The sequence below is a fragment of the Esox lucius genome, chromosome 23 (assembly GCF_011004845.1).
Source record: "Esox lucius isolate fEsoLuc1 chromosome 23, fEsoLuc1.pri, whole genome shotgun sequence".
NCBI lineage: Eukaryota > Metazoa > Chordata > Actinopteri > Esociformes > Esocidae > Esox > Esox lucius.
The window spans coordinates 19,321,532-19,343,028 of record NC_047591.1 but is presented as its reverse complement, the minus strand read 5'-3'; the positions used below and the strand labels follow the sequence as shown (position 1 = coordinate 19,343,028).

The following is a 21,497-nucleotide window of genomic DNA, read 5'->3' as shown; positions in this document are numbered from 1 at the left end:
CAGAATGAACTGATGTGTAAATCACTGTGCCTTATTAACAGCTCAATAAACCCTGGCGTTTTTTTCTACCAGTCTGCTCAGCTCCATGCATCCATCAAAGTGCCAGATGAATTACCACCGCAAGGACCCAACCACCTCAGGGCCACCAGGCGGTCGACCAGGACCCTGCCCCGGCATAACTTAAACCCCTCATCACGGGGAGGAAGAGGGATGGAGTTTGGCGCGTGTACCACAGTGCGGACATTAACGTACACGAGGTAGTGGTGAACCCAGGCTCTTGTCGTTGTCATGGGGAGCTATCCTCAGACGGCGATCTGGCAGTGACATTCCTGCTGTCTGTCTGTATACGCCTCCATGTGGGGGGCGTGTTCTCCGCATGCACCCCGCCGTGTGTTTCCCGCCAACGGGGCCCGACAGTTCTAACGTTACGGGACCTCATTAAGAAGATCGGGACGTGTGCGAGACGTGTGTTTGGGTCTGTTTGCGTGTACGTATGTTTCTAAAACGCTGCACAGTGTGTGAACCAAGTGTGCTGCCGCGGTCTTGGATTTGCTTCTATCCTTTTGATTGAATGTGATACTTCTTCTCCCTCGTTATTTGAAGTGCTGTTGGGTGTGAGGAGAAAACACCAATTAAGGTGTGGACAGGCTGCTAACAGGCCGAGACCTATCACAGCTCAGTGTGCATACAATACTTCAGATCCATGGGTGGCAGTTTGGGGCGTCGGAGAGCTGGACAAGCAAAGAGGACGAGGAAGAGGGAGGAAGGGGAGAGGGAGGGGAGAGGGAGGGGGAGGGCAGGAAGCATGGAAGGAGACGCAGAGGAATTGAGTGCGGTGAGAGAGGGGTGGGCGGAGGAGGAGAGGGATTGGAGGAGAGAGAAGGAATGGAGGGAGTCACAGGATGAATAGGGAGGGAAAGAAGCAGTGGGTGAGGGAGTACCAGAAAGAAAAGGGAGGGAAAGAAGCAGTGGGTGAGGGAGTACCAGGATGAAAAGGGAGGGAACAGAATGGAATGATGTAGAGAGGAAAGTAACGACGGAGCGAGAGATGGATAGACGGACTGAAAGCAGGAGGTCAGGAGTCGAGAAGAGGAACGAGCAACAGAATGGAATGATGTAAAGAGGAAAGTAATGCAGGAGGAAGAGAGAGACTGATATAAACAGACAGACAGTGAGGTGAAGAATGGTTGAGGAGGAAAGACGTTGAAGAGGGAAGAAGTAGAAACCGACTGGAAGGGAAGAAGGAGGAGAGGTGTACAGATTGGAAGGAGGGGAAGGAGCGACAGAGAGGAAAGTGTGAAGGAGAGGAGGGAGGGAGAAAGGACGGAAAGGAGAGAGGGTTTGTCTCATCTCCTCCAAACTGTGGAGGCAATTTGGCAACATAAATTACCCAGACCTCTCCCAGTTTCTGCTGTCATGGCGATGGGATGGAGTCATCTATTCATCCAGCGCTACCTGTCAGGATGCTAGATACCCCGTGGTGACAACACACTGTGTGTGTGTGTGTGTGTGTGTGTGCGTGTGTGTGTGTTAATTTGTCATTACCTGCAGTGACAGCAAAAAACAGCAGATAGACATGGAGCCATTACCTCATGCTTAACCATGAGCACCAGCGTATATAAGACCCTTAGGTATGAAAATAATAAACAACGACGCTCTGTAGATTTCTATGGAGTTACTGTCTGCCTTGAAATGGGTGTTGTGACACAGCTTGTCACTTGACAAGTTGCTGAGCATTGTCCTCAGTCTGGCGTTCAGTGGAAAGATGGGGAGCAAGGTGTAGTCTGGAGGCCTCGCCCGCGGAGACACAGCCAACGAATTGTCTCGGTGAACACGCGGGTATCTCGGCAATGCGCTTTGCCCTCTCCTCTTCCCCGCTGTCTGGAAGAAAGGCAGGAACAGGCAGGAATCACGTTGTCTGGGTGATACTGTGTCATGAAACAGAGATGGAAATCAGGCGGTTTAAATTAGCCCGACTAATCCCTCATCCTTATGTCTGCTATGGGGGAGAATCAAAACAAAGGCTCTTGCCCTTCAAAGCAGTGGGTGTCATTACAACTTAACCTCCCCCACACAGACTATACACGCACAGTGTATTTCTTGCTCTCTCGCTGCAACACACACACACACACACACAGAGGAACACACACACTGACTCTCTCTCTTTTTTCATTTCTCCTCCCCATCTCTCCCTTCTTTCCTCCACCTCCCGTGTTGCTTGCACCCTCCACTGGGGATGATGCTAGACTATTGGCCTGGTATCGCATCCCTCAATTTGTCATTTCTTTTTTTTTTTTATAATTCCTCTCTCATCCCGGAACATTCTCCGGCAGTCCTCGGGCGCGTTCCAAATGGCCCCCTATGCCCTGTAAATGTCTAGGGCCCTGGTCAAGATCAGTGCACTGGAGGGAGGCATTTAGGACATGTGTGCAGTGTATTTATAGTCACTCTGGTGTTGATGGAAAATGAAAAACATCCTTGCATCACAAATCCCCGGTTCCCAGGCCCTCTGCAAACGGGTGGTGTAATGAGTTGGATTTATGGTTTCTGTACACAGTCCGCTGTCATATCACAGGCCTTCTGGCAGAGACCACCGCTAGTTGCTTCCCTAAAGGACCGAGGATTTTATATGGGGATAATGGATAGAATGTGAAATTCGTGTGGCTTTGGAGTAGTAGGACCCATTTCAGATCTATTCTGGTGCAGCCCAGCGATGTTGATGAAGGGTACTGGCGTGGATGGTCATTCTCATCAGTTGGGCAGGAGGAGGCGATTTGAACGGGGCTTTATCGGCAGAAATGGCTGACAGCGAAATAACATGACATCATGAACATTACGCGCCAAACTAATGTGGTGAGGCTGCTGTTATCTCAAATGGACGATTAGCCACATAGTGTCACATTAATACCCGCCTTCCTGGGTTTAGCCACCTTGGCTTCACTGATCGCTAAATGTGTGACCTCTGATTTCAAATGAGCAAAATGATGAGATTCATTCTTTTGCCTTTGGCGTTGAAGAGTTTAGTGTAAAAAAACAAACGGAGCTTCCATGAACAGTTGGTAGGTCGGACCCAATTCAACACACCTGGTGTTCCGGGGTTGGTTACATCATTAGCCTGCACATCCGTTGACCCTCCAAGAACAGGGTGGGTCAGAGTGCTCAATCTACACGAGTGGACTAGATGGAAATCTGTCAGATAGAAATGCCGTATACCGTATGAACAGTAACTGAGGTGTGAACCAACGCTGCTGGTGTCTCTTTCAGACAGACTGCTCCAGCGACAGTGAGAGCGAGGACAACTTCATCGTGGTGCCTCCTCGAGATCACCTGGGCCTGGCCATCTTCTCCATGTTGTGCTGCTTCTGGCCCCTTGGCATCGCCGCCTTCTACTTCTCACAGGGGGTGAGAGGACACGCATACACACACGCACACCCACTGAACACACACACACACACACAAATGCTCACACACACACATACACACGCGCACACCCACTGAACACACACACACACACACAAATGCTCACACACACACATACACACGCGCACACCCACTGAACACACACACACATGCTCACACACACACATACACACGCGCACACCCACTGAACACACACACACATGCTCACACACACACACACATGCACCCACACACACACACATTCACGCACCCACATACACACACATACACACACATTCACGCACCCACACACACACATGCTCACACACACACACATACACACACGCACACATGCTCGCACGCACACATGCTTACACACACAGGCTCACACAAGGCGACTAGACTGCCTGGACACTACACACCCATCCCATGTGAAGGAGCACAGTTTTTTTTGTGTTAATTTTTTTTACCTCAAATATGCTGTTACATTTCTGTTTCCCTATGGTCATGGTGAGATCTCGTGCAGCATTGTGATCCAATCAAGATCCTGCATCTGTACGCGCCACACAACTCCCAACCCGGGCGTTGACACTTGTCACTACCTGGGCCACATCGGTGCCTGTCACTGCTCTCGGCGCTGAGAAGACCCAGCCACACACAGACAGGCTGTTGACGGCCAAGTCCCAAGTGTGAATTCTTATCGCGGGCTAAACATTCGGTGTCCTTATCGGTCTGTGCCGCCCCGGTAGGCAGGAAGGCAGGCCAGCTGAAGGAAATCCGTTTTCCCCGAATGATGCAATCATTTTGTACATTTCTGAGTAATAAGGGGAAATCGTGTAGTGTGGTTTTTATAGATGGCTAATTCCCTTTGCTGCCTGTCGATATTCTGTGCGTGCGTGCATTTGTGTGTGTGTGTGTGTGTGTCGGTATGCATGTCTTTGTGGCTCATTTACATACACCCGCTTTGCCCGTCCCCGTAGCTCTGCACTTACGCTATCCCTTAATGAAGTGGGAGTGGCATTACATTGGAAGTATCTGCGTGTGTCTTTTCTGCCCTCCGGTTGGCCTCCAAATTAAACAGGTGCAGACTTGCTCCCAAGAGTCATTATAGTCAATTTCACCTCTAGATTTTTAGTTGAGGGCAAGAGCAATGTATTACTGCCTTCATGTAGATGTCTTCACAAATATACACCAACTCAATTACCCGAGATCTGACCCAGAATCCACCTTGGTCGTGTCCACAAATCCACCGGTCTGCCTCTCTTTACCTGGCTTGAGCTGTTATTACAGAAGACTTGAGGACTCGTTATGTAAAACTTGATCTCCCATTATGTAGAACTTGATCTCTCGTTATAGGGAACTTGATCTACCATTATAGAGAACTTGCAATGCAACATTATTTCAACTGGGCCCTGACTGTTTCCAGCGCCAATGAGTTCAAAACAGACACAGGTTTACACGCGCAGAGGAAAAGGGCATGGAGCGAAATGGATACATATCCAACCTAAATCTCCCTAAATTTTAACATATTTCTGATCTCACCTGGTCAACTTTGGATAATAATCAGATAAGAATGTTTATCTTCTTATAACCAGGTACTGTAGGTGTGTGTGTGTGTGTGTGTGGATATCAACGCCAGGATCTGGGAGGACCTCTGCCTATGTGTACTGTAAATACAGTAGATGGACGTGTGTCTTCCGTCAATACCTGTGACTGACACCACGAGTGTGATTGTTGACGTGCTGTACCCTGCCTGCTGTTACCTACCTGGCTACCTGCCAAACTTTTTCGAATTTACTCGATATAAACTAATTGGTCAAAATTCTATTTTAGAGTTTTACCAACGCAATATTTATCTGTTGACCTCTTACCCAACTTTTCTACACCGGGACTCTTTTTGGACATAATTAACAGAACTACTCACCCCTGAAAACCCGAGGCTAAGTATCATTACAATGCCTTTTCACTGTAATTGTTGTAGCAACAACACGGAGGAGAATGTTCGTCTTAAGTTAAAGATAGCAGAGTTAGAGGCTCGGCTTCTGACGCAAATGCCAGGCAAGGATTATGCTAGTGTAGAAATAGAAAAATCTGCGTCAGTGCCACCAGGTAGAAACGATAGTTTTGTTAGCCCCCCGGCACAGCTCCTGCAGCCGGGCAATAACTTTCTCTTGGTCACTGGGAAGAAATGCCGTCGACCAGTTAAACCTGAATCGTTGCTAAAACCAACTGAGACTTTGAACAGGTTTTCCCCACTGGAGTCGGAGTCAAGACCCGAGCCGTCTTCGGAGGGGAATGGTCGGCAGGCATGTTCTACCGGTGGACTTGAAAAACTGAAAACTTTAGTCATTGGCGATTCCATCACACGCAGTATTAGACTAAAGAATCAGCCGGCGATCGTACATTGTTTACCGGGGGGCAGAGCCACCGACGTAGCCGCAAATCTGGGGTTGGTGCTAGCGAAGTCTAAAACTGGCAAATATAGAGAGTACAGAGATATTGTTATCCACGTTGGCACCAACGATGTTAGGATGAAACAGTCAGAGGTTACGAAGCAGAACATAGCATCAGCGTGTAAATTAGCTAGAAAGATGTGTCGGCATCGAGTAATTGTCTCTGGCCCCCTCCCAGCTAGGGGTGGTGACGAGCTCTACAGCAGACTTGCGCAACTCAATCGCTGGCTGAAAACGGAGTTCTGCCCGTCGCAGGAGGTAGAGTTTGTAGATAACTGGCCTTCTTTTTGGGACTCTCCCAGAAATAGGGCCAGGCCTGATCTGCTGAGGAGCGACGGACTCCATCCTAGCTGGAGTGGTGCTCTTCTTTTGTCTAGGAACATTGACAGGAGTCTCACTCCTATAGCTTTAACATGAGATAGGGTGCAGGTCAGGCTGCAGGCTGTTAGCCAGCCTGCTAGCATAGTGGAGTCTGTCAATAGCATAGCCAGAGTAGTTAGTACAGCTTTACCTATTGCCACTGTGACTCGTTCCAGGCTGAGAAAAGTTAAACAAGGTAGTGCTAACAAAAACAACCTTATTAAGATAAAGCCTTCCTCCACCTCGGTCAAAAATAAAAATAATTGTATCACTTCGCATCTCAAAATGGGACTCCTAAATATTAGATCTCTTGCTCCAAAGGCAGTTGCGGTAAATGAATTAATCTCTGATCATAAACTAGATGCTATTGGTTTATGTGAAACGTGGCTAAAGCCTAAAGAATTCACTGCCTTAAATGAGGCCTCTCCTCCTGGCTATACTAGTGATCATATCCCTCGTGCATCCCGAAAAGGAGGGGGTGTCGCAAATATTTATGACAGAAATATAAACTTACTCTCAAACATATCACAGAGTTTCATTCTTTCGAAGTTTTACTCATGAAAGTTAACCAGGCCGATAAATCATTTTACATAGCTACTATTTATAGGCCCCCCGGGCCATACACATTGTTCCTCAATGAGTTTTCCAGAATTCTTGTCTAACCTTGTAGTCATGGCAGATAGTATTCTAATTTTGGGCGATTTCAATATCCATATGGAAAACCCCCATGATCCTCTTCAAAAAGCCTTTCAAGCCATAATCGACTCAATGGGTTTCATCCAACATGTCTCAGGTCCAACACATTGCCACAATCATACCTTAGATTTAGTCCTGTCACGAGAAATAGATATTGTAGATCTAATAATTTACCCCCAAAATCCTGGATTATCGGATCACTGTCTTATTACATTTACCGTTAAAACAAGAAATTCACTTGCCCCCCAAACAATGAGTTTCAAAAGCCGTACTATAAATTCTCGGATTACAAATAAATTCCTTGATATTCTTACTAGTTCGCTCTTAAATGACAGAGTAAATAAATCTGTAAACGATCAAATCGAGGATCTAAACTCAATACTGCGAAATACATTAGACATAGTTGCACCACTAAAAACTAAAGAAATACGCAACAAGAAACTTGCTCCTTGGTACACCGACAATACTAGAGCACTTAAGCAAGCCTCCAGAAAATTGGAGCGAAAGTGGCGCTCCACTAAGTTGGAAGTATTTAGACTAGCCTGGATAGACAGTACAGTACAATACTGAAAATCACTCACGTCTGCTCGATCAGCTTATTTCTCCAACCTGATTGAGGCGAACAAAAACAATCCAAAATTTCTCTTTGATACAGTTGCAAAGTTAACAAAAAAGCAAAGCTTAGCATGTGAAGTGGGTCTTCACTTTAGTTGTAATGAATACATGAACTACTTTGATGAAAAGATCGTCACCATTAGAAAACAAATAACTGAATCCCTAAATAGTTATGGTCCTAAAAATCTCGGTTGTCCGGAAAATTTCCGGAGCCTCCCTGATCAGGTGTCAATGGGGACACTTGAGTTTTTTGATACCGTATCGCTCGACACATTTACAAAATTTGTAATGAGTTCTAAACCCACAAACTCTCAGCTAGACCCGATTCCTACAAAATTACTTAAGGAGTTATTTCCTGTGCTAGGTCAGCCAATGCTGAACATAATTAATTGCTCCCTTTCCTCCGGATGCGTACCAAACTCACTAAAAATTGCGGAAATTAAGCCTCTTCTCAAAAAATCTAATCTAGATCCCGACATATTAAACAATTATAGGCCAATATCGAACCTCCCGTTCCTCTCAAAAATCTTAGAAAAATGTGTTTCCCAACAACTGAATGCCTTCCTAAAGACAAAAAACATTTATGAAATATTCCAGTCTGGTTTTAGATCCCATCATAGTACTGAGACTGCACTCGTGAAGGTAACAAATGACCTTCTAATGGCCTGCAGACAAAGGTTCCGCATCCGTCCTGTTGCTTCTTGATCTTAGTGCTGCTTTTGACACTATTGATCACTCCCTTCTCTTAGAGAGACTGGAAACCAATATTGGGCTACGTGGACATGTTCTAGCCTGGTTTAAATCTTATTTATCTGAAAGATATCAGTTCGTTAGTGTGGATGGCATATCCTCTGACAAGTCAAAGGTATGCTTTGGAGTTCCTCAAGGCTCGGTTCTGGGCCCATTACTTTTCTCACTATACATGCTCCCTCTGGGCGATGTAATCCGAAATCACAATATTAACTTTCACTGTTATGCTGATGACACACAGTTATATATTTCAATGAAGCATGGAGAAGCCCCTAAATTAGCTATTTTGGAAGCATGCGTTTCAGATATTAGGAAGTGGATGACAGAGAATTTCTTGCTCTTAAACTCAAATAAAACAGAAATGCTCCTTTTAGGACCCAAAAAACAAATAGCGTTGTTAGCAGATCTCACTGTGAACCTCGACGGCTGCATGGTCGTATCCCAAAAAACTGTAAAAAACCTTGGCGTTACCCTTGACCCTGACCTCTCCTTTGAAGAACATATAAAATATGTCTCAAGAGTTGCTTATTTTCATCTTCGAAACATCGCAAAAATTAGAAACTTCCTATCAAAAACTGATGCAGAAAATTTATCCATGCTTTCGTTACTTCTAGATTAGATTACTGCAATGCTCTTATCTCTGGTTATCCAGACAAATTAATAAATAAACTTCAATTAGTGCTGCACACAGCTGCTAGAATCCTAACTAGAACAAAAAAATTTGAACACATTACTCCTGTCCTGGCATGCTTACATTGGCTGCCTGTTAGGGTTAGGGCTGATTTTAAGGTTTTACTCTTAACCTATAAATCAATACATGGACTTGCTCCTACTTACCTTGCTGAAATGATCCAGCCATATATACCTACACGTAACCTTAGATCGCAAGACGCAGGCCTTTTAATTGTACCTAGAATTTCTAAACAAACAATTGGCGGCAGGGCCTTTTCTCATAGAGCTCCACTCCTGTGGAATGATCTGCCAATTAAGGTTAGAAATGCAAACTCAGTGCGAACTTTCAAGTGTCTACTAAAAACTCATCTCTACAGCACGGTTTATAATTAGGTGTAGCCTGGCCCGGGGGCGTGAAGGTGACCAGTAGGCTTGATACTGTCCACCCTTGCTGTCTTGCCAGGTGGGCTCTCGTCGCCACTGGGATGCCCTCCCCTCCAATGCCCTTCGGGGAAGAGTCACTGGCTTGTTGTTGATTCTCTATTGCGCACTTGTGCAGTTGGGCTGTACGCTACTAGCAATACTCGGCCCTCATTCAGGGGGGTTGCGGTTGGTGGGTGTCCCTTTGGTTGATGCCTGGCAATGTGGTTGGATTGATTTCCTGCCTGTTGGGCCCTGTCCGGGGCCTCCCCCGGGTAGGGCCACAGTGTCACCGGACCCCCCCGTCTCAGTTTCCAAGGTGTTACGCTGCTATATTATTGTGCTGGGGGACATGAGGGATGTACTACTAACTTTTCTCAGTTTCCTCCAATTTTAAATTTTAGAAGGAGATGAGGTCCTGGTCCACACCTGCGGATTACCTGGTTTGGGGGGACCGTTGCTGTTCCTGTCCTTGTCCACCTGGTCATACTTCTGACCTAGTCTAAAATCAAATATACTCTGGATTTAGCCAAGAGAAATTTATTTATTATTCCAATTGGACTCTTAATATCTCACCCGGCACAGCCAGAAGAGGACTGGTCACCCCTCTGAGCCTGGGTCCTCTCTAGGTTTCTTCCTAAAATTTCGACCTTCTTAGGGAGTTTTTCCTAGCCACTGAAATTCAACACTACTGTTGTTTGCTCCTTGGGGTTTAAGGCCGGGTGTCTCTGTAAAGCACTTTGTGACAACTGCTGTTGTAAAAAGCGCTTTATAAATAAATTTTGATTGATTGATTGATTGAGTGTCCGAGAGTGCAGCACTACCAGATTTCCAAATTACACAGTTTGTAAGTTCTACTTTTCTAAATATCAATTTGAGACCCTGACTGAGTAACAAAGGCGCCTGGCGGCTGTGAGACCCCCAGCTCTGCACGCAGTCTGCCTTTAGGACAAGGCGGCACTGATTACAGAGAAAATGTCAGAGTTATTTTTCTCCTCTCACCATTTCCATTTCCACCACACACAGTGCCACTTAGCATACCCTTTCATCCAAAGTGTTGTGCAGTAAGTACATTGAGTGCATATGTTGTAGTTTTTTTTTTGGCTTACGTGTAGGTGCGTGGGAAGGTCATCCGAGCGAGGCAGCAACCTCTCAGTTTACTAACAAACGTTTGAGAAAAAGGGTGTACAAATAGCCTTTGACATAACACACACACACACACACACGCGCACGCACACTGATTGCCCAATAAAGCCCTCTACCATCCTTTTCGCAGGTACAGAGTTCTCACACTCCAATTGAAATAGGAGAGCAGTTTTAGTTTTTTAGATTTTTTTTGTATATGTTTTTACTTATTTCTGCGATTTCTGTGATTTTCTATTCCTATATACGATAGCTTACTTGTGTTTAATGTTATATTAATTTTGTATGAACTCTCCACAAGGTCGCGTTCTTAAGGCCGAGGGGTCATATGGTCCCAGGGGCTGAGCCATGTCTCTGCAGGATGATCAGGTTTACATACTGCATTTCTAAATAATTTTAAAGTGGTGGAGTTGGTGGGCGACACCAATGAGGGGTGAGACAACTGGGGGATGACACCATAGAGGAGTCAGGCAACTGGGGGATGACACAATAGAGGAGTCAGGCGACTGGGGGATGACACAATAGAGGAGTCAGGCGACTGGGGGATGACACAATAGAGGAGTCAAACGACTGGGGGATGACATTATACAGGGGGCAGAGGACTTGGGGATGACACAATGGAGGGGACAGAGACTTGGAATGACACTATAGAGGGGTCAGAGGACAGACATAATGAACCTAGACCCCTGGCACGTAAACTATCGCAGGATAGACTGTCTGAGAAAGGGGGATTCTGGGTACACTGGCCCCTTCCAGAGATGAACACGGACAGAGCCAACCAGAAACAATATCCCCAGACCATCAATGGAACACCAGCAGACAACCAACCACCCTGTGACAAGGCAGAGTATAGTTACAGCAGCCTACAGAGTTCTATGCCAGGGCGACGCAAAGTCAAACAGAATATTGTTAACTTTTACTTTGCTTATATTTTAACTTAATTCACTGGTCAGCTTAATATTGATTGCTTTGAACAGACTGATTACACTGTAGTGAACAGTGGGACAGGAAAGTTAACCCAGGTCTATGGTGCGAAAAGAAGACAACCTACGCATTGTGCCAATACAGTGAATATATAGCAAGGATCTCTACAATAAACTGATTTGCATAAGTATCTGAGCAAAGGAGAGCTTAGAGTGTTAGATCTGGAGGAGAAATTACATTCAAGCTTCCACTTTAATAGTCCCTTCACAATGTTTGGATAGATACTGATAAATGCTACCAGCCACGGAAAAGCACGGCCAACAAGTTCACTGTCTGTGTTGCTGCCAAGTTTATTGGCAACAATTTATTTTAGGATAATGCGAATACGATACCTTAAATGTTTATCTTGCTAATAAACTCTGACTCATGATGAAGTCACTCTAAATAAACTCATGAGTAGCAATGTAAAAACATACAGATCATGGAGTTTGGTCACTTCATAAGATTAGGACAGATTTATTTGTTGAAGGAGGCAGGACGCATGTGTGGGTGTAAGAGAAGGGAGAGAATGGAGGATAGAGGGAGAGCAAGACGGAAAAAGAGACGGGGGAAAACGTTGTAGGGAAGAAATTAAAGAATGACAATGTTAAAATAAGGGGTACCTTATATCTGGTACAAGCCTGCAAAACACAGCATACAGACTAAATGCTCTCTGCATGCATGACACAAAATCCAATCACCTTCCAAAGCTAATGAGGGGTTCAGTCAAACAGGAATCCTCACCTTCTGGGTGTTAAAATCGCGGCCCAGCCACATCCAGATTGAACCTTCGCTCTTCATCGCCACTTCACACTTTCCCTGAAGGCAGTATGGTATGCTCTTACCCAACCACCTTTTCCCCGATGGTGTCAGTGTTTCCGTATGAGCTATGCACAGGTGCAACATAATTATCTGCAGTTACAGTTTAGTTTTACTTTCATTTGCAGTTGGCACTGCAACTAAAAAGCTCAGGCCAGAACAACCTGCAAAAATTTAAATGCGACGATATCTTCTTTGCCTTTCCCCTTTCTTTGAAAATGTCCAAGTCAGGTGTTATAACCAAGGCAGTATGGAAAGAGCCTGGTATCATGGACTTGTCTCAGCCACTGAGTGGTGAATTCAGCTACTTGGTTTCAATTTCCCCCAGGGCCAGCCAATGGTTCTGTGATATGGTCAGGGAATCCTGTAATGATATGTCACAGTTTTGTAGGCTTAGCATCTCTGTGGTTCAGCCCACAAATACTGCCATAGAAAAAAAACACTTCAGGGGTTTCTCACCAGTCCCAGCTTCGACCAAATGGTATGTCCCTGCTTTTTGCCGGACTGCTTAAGCGGTGATCACCATTTTAGAATGCCATGTAGAATTGGCATTTGTACATTTTTCTCTGTTTGCCTTAATTGCACATTTAGTATTGCCATTTGTCTTCATTGCACATCTATACATTCCACTTGTTATATACATATACACTCACCTAAAGGATTATTAGGAACACCTGTTCAGTTTCTCATTAATGCAATTATCTAATCAACCAATCACATGGCAGTTGCTTCAATGCATTGAGGGGTGTGGTCCTGGTCAAGACAATCTCCTGAACTCCAAACTGAATGTCAGAATGGGAAAGAAAGGTAATTTAAGCAATTTTGAGCGTGGCATGGTTGTTGGTGCCAGGCGGGCCGGTCTGAGTATTTCACAATCTGCTCAGTTACTGGGATTTTCACGCACAACCATTTCTCGGGTTTACAAAGAATGGTGTGAAAAGGGAAAAACATCCATTATGCGGCAGTCCTGTGGGCAAAAATGCCTTGTTGATGCTAGAGGTCAGAGGAGAATGGGCCAACTGATTCAAGCTGATAGAAGAGCAACTTTGACTGAAATAACCACTCGTTACAACCGAGGTATGCAGCAAAGCATTTGTGAAGCCACAACACGCACAACCTTGAGGCGGATGGGCTACAACAGCAGAAGACCCCACCGGGTACCACTCATCTCCACTACAAATAGGAAAAAGAGGCTACAATTTGCACGAGCTCACCAAATTTGGACAGTTGAAGACTGGAAGAATGTTGCCTGGTCTGATGAGTCTCGATTTTTTTTGAGACATTCAGATGGTAGAGTCAGAATTTGGCGTAAACAGAATGAGAACATGGATCCATCATGCCTTGTAATCACTGTGCAGGCTGGTGGTGGTGGTGTAATGGTGTGGGTGATGTTTTCTTGGCACACTTTAGGCCCCTTAGTGCCAATTGGGCATTGTTTAAATGCCACGGCCTACCTGAGCATTGTTTCTGACCATGTCCATCCCTTTATGACCACCATGTACCCATCCTCTGATGGCTACTTCCAGCAGGATAATGCACCATGTCACAAAGCTCGAATCATTTCAAATTGGTTTCTTGAACATGACAATGAGTTCACTGTACTGAAATGGCCCCCACAGTCACCAGATCTCAACCCAATAAGGCATCTTTGGGATGTGGTGGAACGGGAGCTTCGTGCCCTGGATGTGCATCCCACAAATCTCCATCAACTGCAAGTTTCTATCCTATCAATATGGGCCAACATTTCTAAAGAATGCTTTCAGCACCTTGTTGAATCAATGCCCCGTAGAATTAAGGCAGTTCTGAAGGCGAAAGGGGGTCAAAACTGTATTAGTATGGTGTTCCTAATAATCCCTTTAGGTGAGTGTACTTAATACTTGTACATTTTCTGCCCTCTTCTATTTGCACTTCTGGTTAGATGCAAAATTTTCGTTGTACTGTACTTGTTCAATGAAAATAAAGCTGAGTCTAATATCCACTCTATTATACCATGGATCTCATAATATATTTAAGAGAATAATTGTATTACGTAATCTTTTATATACATGAACGTGCATTACACCAAAAAAATACATGAGACATGGCGTGAACCAGCCACGATTAAATTCTAAGGAGGAATTCTCTAACCACTACATCATTGGGATGTGGAACGGTGGTGTTTGAAATATAAGCAGGGAACATTTTTTCCTTTGTCAATAGGCCTGTAGGTTATAGTAAATGAACATCTACATACATGTTTTGTTTCTAAATGCGTTTTCTCCTAATTATTTCAGAACAGAATAAGCCTTGGGCCAATAATCTTGGAATGATGTTATTAAAAAAATGTATTAAACTTAAAAAAGCAACAAATTATTAACCCTTCCTCTGAGCAGGATATGCTGAAATAGATTTACTTCAAACCCAAACAAACATGTTTCTGTGAAACACGCAAGGTTTTGCAACTGTGTTATGTTGTACTGAAGAATTGAACATCATTTATCTATTATTTACAGACGGGAGCTCGCTTCAGATGAGCGAGTCATTTTCAAAGCATAAAACTCAACACCAACATGCTGCCAAATGAACACTCTTGTATCCCATTTCTATACAATTTGTGGTTGTGACTTGAACGTAAAGTTACATTTAAAGCCAACACGCCAAGCATCCACTTTTGGAGCAGTGGAGGTGTTTTGCGGCTTGTGGGTGTATCTTCAGCCTAAGGGTAGATAAGCCTAAAGTCTGATTTATGCTTCTGCGGGTCTGCATTGTTAATGTCATGTGGGTCTGTACGCAGATGTGCTCAGCATTTATAGTTGTGCGTCTTGTGTGGCCTTGTTGTGTAGATGGCCATTACACTTCTTAGCACTAGGCGGCGATGTCGTGCAAAACGTTGGTTTGTTCGCTTCTAGATCAGGAAAGCCTCACAGAAGAAGTAACTGTATAGTTGGTAAACAATATAATGGGTAGCTAACTAGCTAGATCAGGGAAGATGGTTTCTGGAGTGGAGTGTTTGAGAGAACTAGTAAAATTAAATAAATAAGGAAAGAGAGAAGACGCTTGGCACCTGGTTTGTTCGCTTGTAGAGCAGGAAAACTTCACACAAGAAGTATCTGTATAGTTGGTAAACAATATAATAGCTATAATATTCTGCATCGCTTGAAACCCTTTATTACACATCAAGCCACCCACTTCACGCAATACTGCTTCAGGGGACAGTTGCTATGCCTCCACCTGCAAACATTCCTGGGATAGGAGTCACCATCCCCATGTCATCGTTGGAGATGCTGCTTTTCCATTGCATGTAAATCTGATGAAGCCCTTTCAAAGTAAGCAATTGTTTATTGATATTCTGAAAATATTTGAAGGGTTAAATCATAAGCAGATATTAGATTAATAATAGGGTTAGGGTTATATACTTAATACTCGTAAATGTTCTGCCTTCTATTTGCTTCCATTGCACATTTAGAATTGCCACATGTAATGCATTTGCATTAATTCCAGATCTATACAAACTACTTGTACTTGTACATATATATATACTTAATACTTAATACTTTAAATTTCAATGTATGTTCTGCTTTACCAGGGGCCAATCTGAACAAAATCAAGAGGATCTACAACTATCGACATTCACTGGCCAGACGTGTGATTGAGAACTAATTTGGTATGACGGTCACAAGATGGAGAATTCTAGGCAGACCGTCGGAATTCCTACCAGACAAATGTACACATGTTGTGAAGGCCTGTGCTGTACTGCACAACTATCTGGCTTATACAGATGCTGCCAACACACCTGCAACCACCTATATACCACCTAATTTCAAAGACTCTTTTGAGGGACTGCCAGGGAGTGGAGAAGACAGGTCACAGAGGGAGGCACCTTGGCTCGATGCTGGGAGAGACTCTCGGGCTGCTGTTGGAGTCTGCAATAACCTGATGAGGTTTATCATGTGCCATGGCAGGATACGGTGCTGAGGGCAGGCCTACTGAACTCTCAGTGAATTATGGACATACACATTTAAAGAAAAGGGAGGGCAACGTAACAAAGACAAAAAAATAATGATGTTACAGGATTCTGTCTTGACACACTATTTACTCAAGATACTTGTTCACATGATAAAGCAGATCTTCCAGCTTTCAGCAGATGTTACAAAAATGGCAATAACTAATTTTCAACCAGAATTTCAGTTATGGCCTTTGCCTTTGCACAGCAGCAGACACTTATCACGTCCAACACTACCTGCTGTTTAAATATTGTAATGGTTAAAGACCACATAGAAAACTGCAGATTGAAACCAGCCAGGAACAACATACATTCATCCCATCTAATCGCTGGCCGGCAGAACTAGGCTTGCCTGGTTCCTTCACTGGTGATTCTGTTTTTGCGGACAAGCTGAGAGCTGCCTGGATGCGCTGTCAGTTGGGGGGGATGTGTATTCCTGCAAAAAAGTAAGAGCGAGGCAGAGCTCTCCAGTAGACAAGTGGCTAGCTAGCTACCCAGCGCAATGGGCGAACCAGGCTGGCAACCAGTCTCTCCCTCCATAGGCAAAACTAAAGTGACTTTGTGCCGATGTAGCTTTCACACATTCGGTCTTGTCTGTGTCCTATGTAACTCTAACTTTTGCATTTTTTGCTTTTTGGCTCATCCATATGCGTGTGTAGATCATCAGTTGTGACGTGCCCTTTTCCCGGTTTGCATGCTAAGCAGTTATGTGCACTGTTCTGGATCTAAGCACCTCCCCAAAGACTTCTAAATCCCCATTTGATTAGACCCAGAAAGCAACATTTTCAAATGCATCATTGGCTTCAGTACTCCGATTTGTATGAGACAATCCAATCCAAAAGTGAACAATAGTGCAGCGAATGGTTTCAGTTTGTTTTATCAGGCGAGTAAAATATGCTCTTTCTCTTTTTCTTTTTCTGTTTTTATCTCAGACTGTGACGCCACATTTCAATCACTCAGCGAAGGTTGTGTAGATAAAGCCATGCATTTCAAGCGTTTAATTACAGCGTTACTCATGAGGGCCCTCGCATTCGCTAGTCACAAACACAAGGACACAGTTAAGTTAGGGCTTTGTTCAGTCTGTATTGCTTAAGTTCAGAGTCAACGCATGATTTCAATTTGAGGCAGTGTTCCCATTTTAGCGGCGCGTACTGCAATGTCGACTCGATTGGAAATTACCTTGACATTTCTAATCTGCAACATTTCAGGAAGCACTCTAATTTCCTAGTCACTCTAGGAAATTAGTGCACGCACTCAGTCCATTCCCTCCATCCCTCTAAGCCCTGTTCTCAGTCCTGCAAATCCTAGTCCACGGAGAGACCAGTGTCACGCCGCGACTTAAGCCAAGCTACAGATTGATTAATCAATTACGGGCTGTTTAATAGACGGCTGAATAGGACGGAATTGAATTAGAGGGTGTGTACTGTTTGAGCTGACATCCCTTTGACATAGCACATAGTGTGTGTGTGTGTGTGTGTGTGTGTGTGTAGATAGTAGAAAAGAATGAAAAGATGAAGAAATCCAGTGTCGCATTAAGACAGATGAAGGTGCTTTTTAACTTTTGTTCGCCCTAAAGTCCACCAAATGGAGCAGAATACCACTAACACAGAAACTGCTCCTGCATCTAATTTCCCAACTGACCACAGTCCTGTTGTTTCAGTATTTACTTCATTGGCATGGCAGTATTTGTTCCTGTCTTGAATATATCTTGGTTATATTTTGTATTCCGGCCATCACGGACCTTTGTCTTCTGGCTTTTTTTTTTTTTTATGTCGTGTTTTTGTAATAAAGTATGGAGGTGGTGGTGCTGGGCTAATTACCAAACAGTTGCTGGTTTGAATCCCTGAACCAAATGGTTCTGATATCTGTTGTTTTGCCCTTGAGTAAGGCATTTAACCCTTAACCCTCATCCTGGTTGGACGAACATTGTAGAAAAAAAAAAAGCTAAACGACTTGGCATGGATTCCTATGTGTAAGACTTACCCCGATCTTCAGCTCTCCTGATTCTGATGGGATGCGATGTAACATGGCCGAAGTAGGGGAAGGGGATGAAAAGGGGTTTGAAAATATATATAAACATATGAAAAGCCTCTTTCTGTGTGAGTGGAAAGGCATGTTTGGCTGCAGTTTTAAGATTGGCCTGTGATTGTCTGGTCTAGCTGAGGCCAGGCTCTGACCTCCTTTGAGGGACACAGGGCAGAAAAGCTGAGTGCAAGGCAGTGGCTGATGGCTGAGAAGATGGCACTACATCACCATCCCCAAGGCACTGACACAATGTGTCTTATATACAGTGTACAAACATCTCTCTTCCTGTGGCAGTTTTGGGTTTTATCAGTAATGTAGATAACATTCACAGATTTTGTGTGACCCAGATTTTGACAGGAATTTGAGTGACAGGAATATTCTTCGGAGAAAAGATAATAAAATAAAAAGCTTAGTGTTCTTGAAATGTTTGTAAAAATAGGATAAGCAGTGATTTGCTTTTAAAAGGAGTTGTTATTTTGTTGAGTCATCCCTCATTCAAAAAAAGAAGTGTATATATATATATATACAGTGGGGAGAACAAGTATTTCGTACATTACTTATGTCATGCAATAAAATGCTAATTAATTATTTAAAAATCATACAATGTGATTTTCTGGATTTTGTTTTAGATTCCGTCTCTCACAGTTGAAGTGTACCTATAATAAAAATGACAGACCTCAACGTGCGTAGTAAGTAAGAAAACCTGCAAAATCGGTAGTGTATCAAATACTTGTTCTCCCCACTGTATATTTACTTGTAATATGTTGCATCTTACTTACATATCCTTTCTGATATCCGACTATTCTCTTGAATTGCTAACGTATATTTTCTAGTTTTCTAGTTTTTTCTACAGAGCTTATAATTTATCGTGCTAAAAACCTTAAGAGATGTTTATCGTGCTCAAAACCTCTTAAGACATGTTCTCTTGATAATACACGTTTACTTGTTACTTGATGTTACTTGATACTGCACAGAAATATAATGTGAATTATGTATTTGATAATGCTGATTTTCATAATGTGTGGAAATAAAGTATTTGCAGGGTTGATTATTTTCAAGCTGTCCATTTTGAAGTGAAAATTACAACTTTCGAGAATTTTTTAAAACTTAGAGAACACTACAAGTTAGTATTTTCTCGTACTTACAGTAGGAACAATGCTGCAAACAAATGGGTTGATCAAATTACCCTCATAATATTTGCAACTAGATTAATCTTACTGACAGACATTATTCAGAGTTATTCATTAGTCCAGAAGGATTTTAATTCCCTCCAGCTTCCCTGAACCCACTAGTCATGTTAAAAGTATTATGCTGAAAATGAAGGCCACATCATAAGACAAATGTCTTACTGTCTTTGATGCTGCACCTCTCTCTGCTCTCACAAAGCTTTATTACCAACTGACATTTTTCAGATATTTAGTCATGGGTCTTGTCTACTTCTAACTGCTTCCTTCACCTTTTTAACGTCATGTGACACAACTTCTAACTACCAATTTAAATCCAGCAATATACGATGGTCTTTCTTCGCTCCCTCCATTTCCTCATTCCAGTCCCATCATACACATCACATGGGGGGAAGGAGATTAATTGCTCTGACACTTGTTCCTGCTCGCCGTCCTGTGATCCTTTCAACTCTCCCTCATCCGTCATTCCTCTCCGCCCCTTGTCCCTCTTGTGTCTGAACTCTTTTTCTCTTCTTCCACTTCGTCTCCCTTTTCTTTCTTCCGTTTTCCACTCGTGTCTCATCTCTCTTCCTCTTCTGCTTCCAGACCAGCAAGGCGGTGACAAAGGGGGACTTCCCGCTGGCAAATATTGCATCCCGGAGGGCCCTGTTCCTGGCAGCTCTCTCCATCACCATCGGGACAGGCGTGTATGTTGGCGTGGTTGTGGCCCTAATCGCCTACCTCTCCAAGCCAGGACACATATAGTAACACCTGGCTACCCGGACCGGACAGCTCAGGGAAAGTCAGGAGAACAAAGAGCTGTCTGTTCTGGGGAATGGAACAGTGCCACTGCGATTTTTTTTTTTGGGGGGGGGGGGGGTGGCGGGGGATTCAGTTTTCCCCCCTCCATCCCTCTCTTGCTTAAACCTTCCCCTGGAATACTAGCAGAGCCCCAGAATGGGTGTGTGTGTGTGTGGGGGGGGGGGACTTTTTTTGGGGGGTGGGGGGCATGTTCCCTCTCTCATCCCTCGTATCTTCATCCCCCTCTTTTCCACCTCCCTACAGGGGGGCCACCATCAGCAAAGATTTCAGACAGGGACATAGAGGAAAGGAGGCGGGGGGGGGGGGGGGTCATACAGAGCAAACAGGCGTAATTTACTGGAAAAAGTTACCTGAGAAGCAGAGAAGAAGTGTTCCAATTTGGAACACAGTTTGTGTTCTGTAGTTCTGTCCATTGGCTTAGCCCACCCAGTAGGTACTTTCAACTCTGCTGTGTTTCTCCAAAAATCTACAGAACATTACTGAACAGGAAAAAAAATGGATGCCAATTACTGGGACTTAGCAGTCGGAGGAACTTCAAGGGAGAACAGTGTGTGGAGGTCTCACAGAGAGGAATATTAAAACTGAAACACTGAAAATGTCCTTGAATTATCTCCTCATGCGTCTATATCTCTGTGTCATCTGAAATATGGAACTGGGTTTGAAAATTGAGATTATTTGGAGCCCTGGTTATTAACTCACTATCTCTGTTAATTTACCATCAAATGCTTCTTCAGTGTTCCGGGTTCTTAGGCCCCCTGCTGAGTGGCTTTGTGAACAGGAGGCCTTGTCTGTATTCTGGACTGAGAGCCTTTTAAACTGGAGATGGAGAGAGAACAGCAAAAATATAGACAGAGAAAACAGAGAAAGAAAGCAAGAGGAAGATGGTGGAGAGAGAGAGAGAGAAGAAGGGACAGAGAGAGTGCAGCGAAAGTTAGAAAGGGTGAAGAAAGCAAGAGAGGGACAGGGAGAGGTAGAAAGATAGAGGAGACAGGGACAGAATGACACTGGAGGTGTTGCTATTTAATAGGCCCTTATTGCTTTCTGGACCTTAAAGTCCAGTATTTTTCTGTCCAGCCAAAGGCACTTTCATCTTCTATCACAAGACAAGGCTATCAGGATTATTGTCAACAAACTCAGAACTGTTAATTGCAATTTGCCTTACTGAAGAGTACAACGGAACGACGAGGCAAAAGCTGCATCCAAACATTGTGATCT

General features: G+C 44.0%; 1 protein-coding gene across 17 annotated transcripts in view; it reads left to right on the top strand.

Annotated features, from left to right (window-relative positions):
• Window positions 1-20,329, top strand: part of syndig1l (synapse differentiation inducing 1-like) — a 211,167-nt gene extending 190,838 nt beyond the window's left edge. For all 17 annotated transcript variants that reach the window (XM_010887484.5, XM_010887483.5, XM_034289958.1 and 14 more), the window contains 2 exons: window positions 3,265-3,402; window positions 20,067-20,329. In XM_010887484.5, the coding sequence (XP_010885786.2) occupies window positions 3,265-3,402; window positions 20,067-20,225 (297 nt within the window). In that variant the 3' untranslated portion in view covers window positions 20,226-20,329. The remainder of the gene's footprint in view (window positions 1-3,264; window positions 3,403-20,066) is intronic.
• The last annotated feature ends 1,168 nt before the right edge of the window (window positions 20,330-21,497 follow it).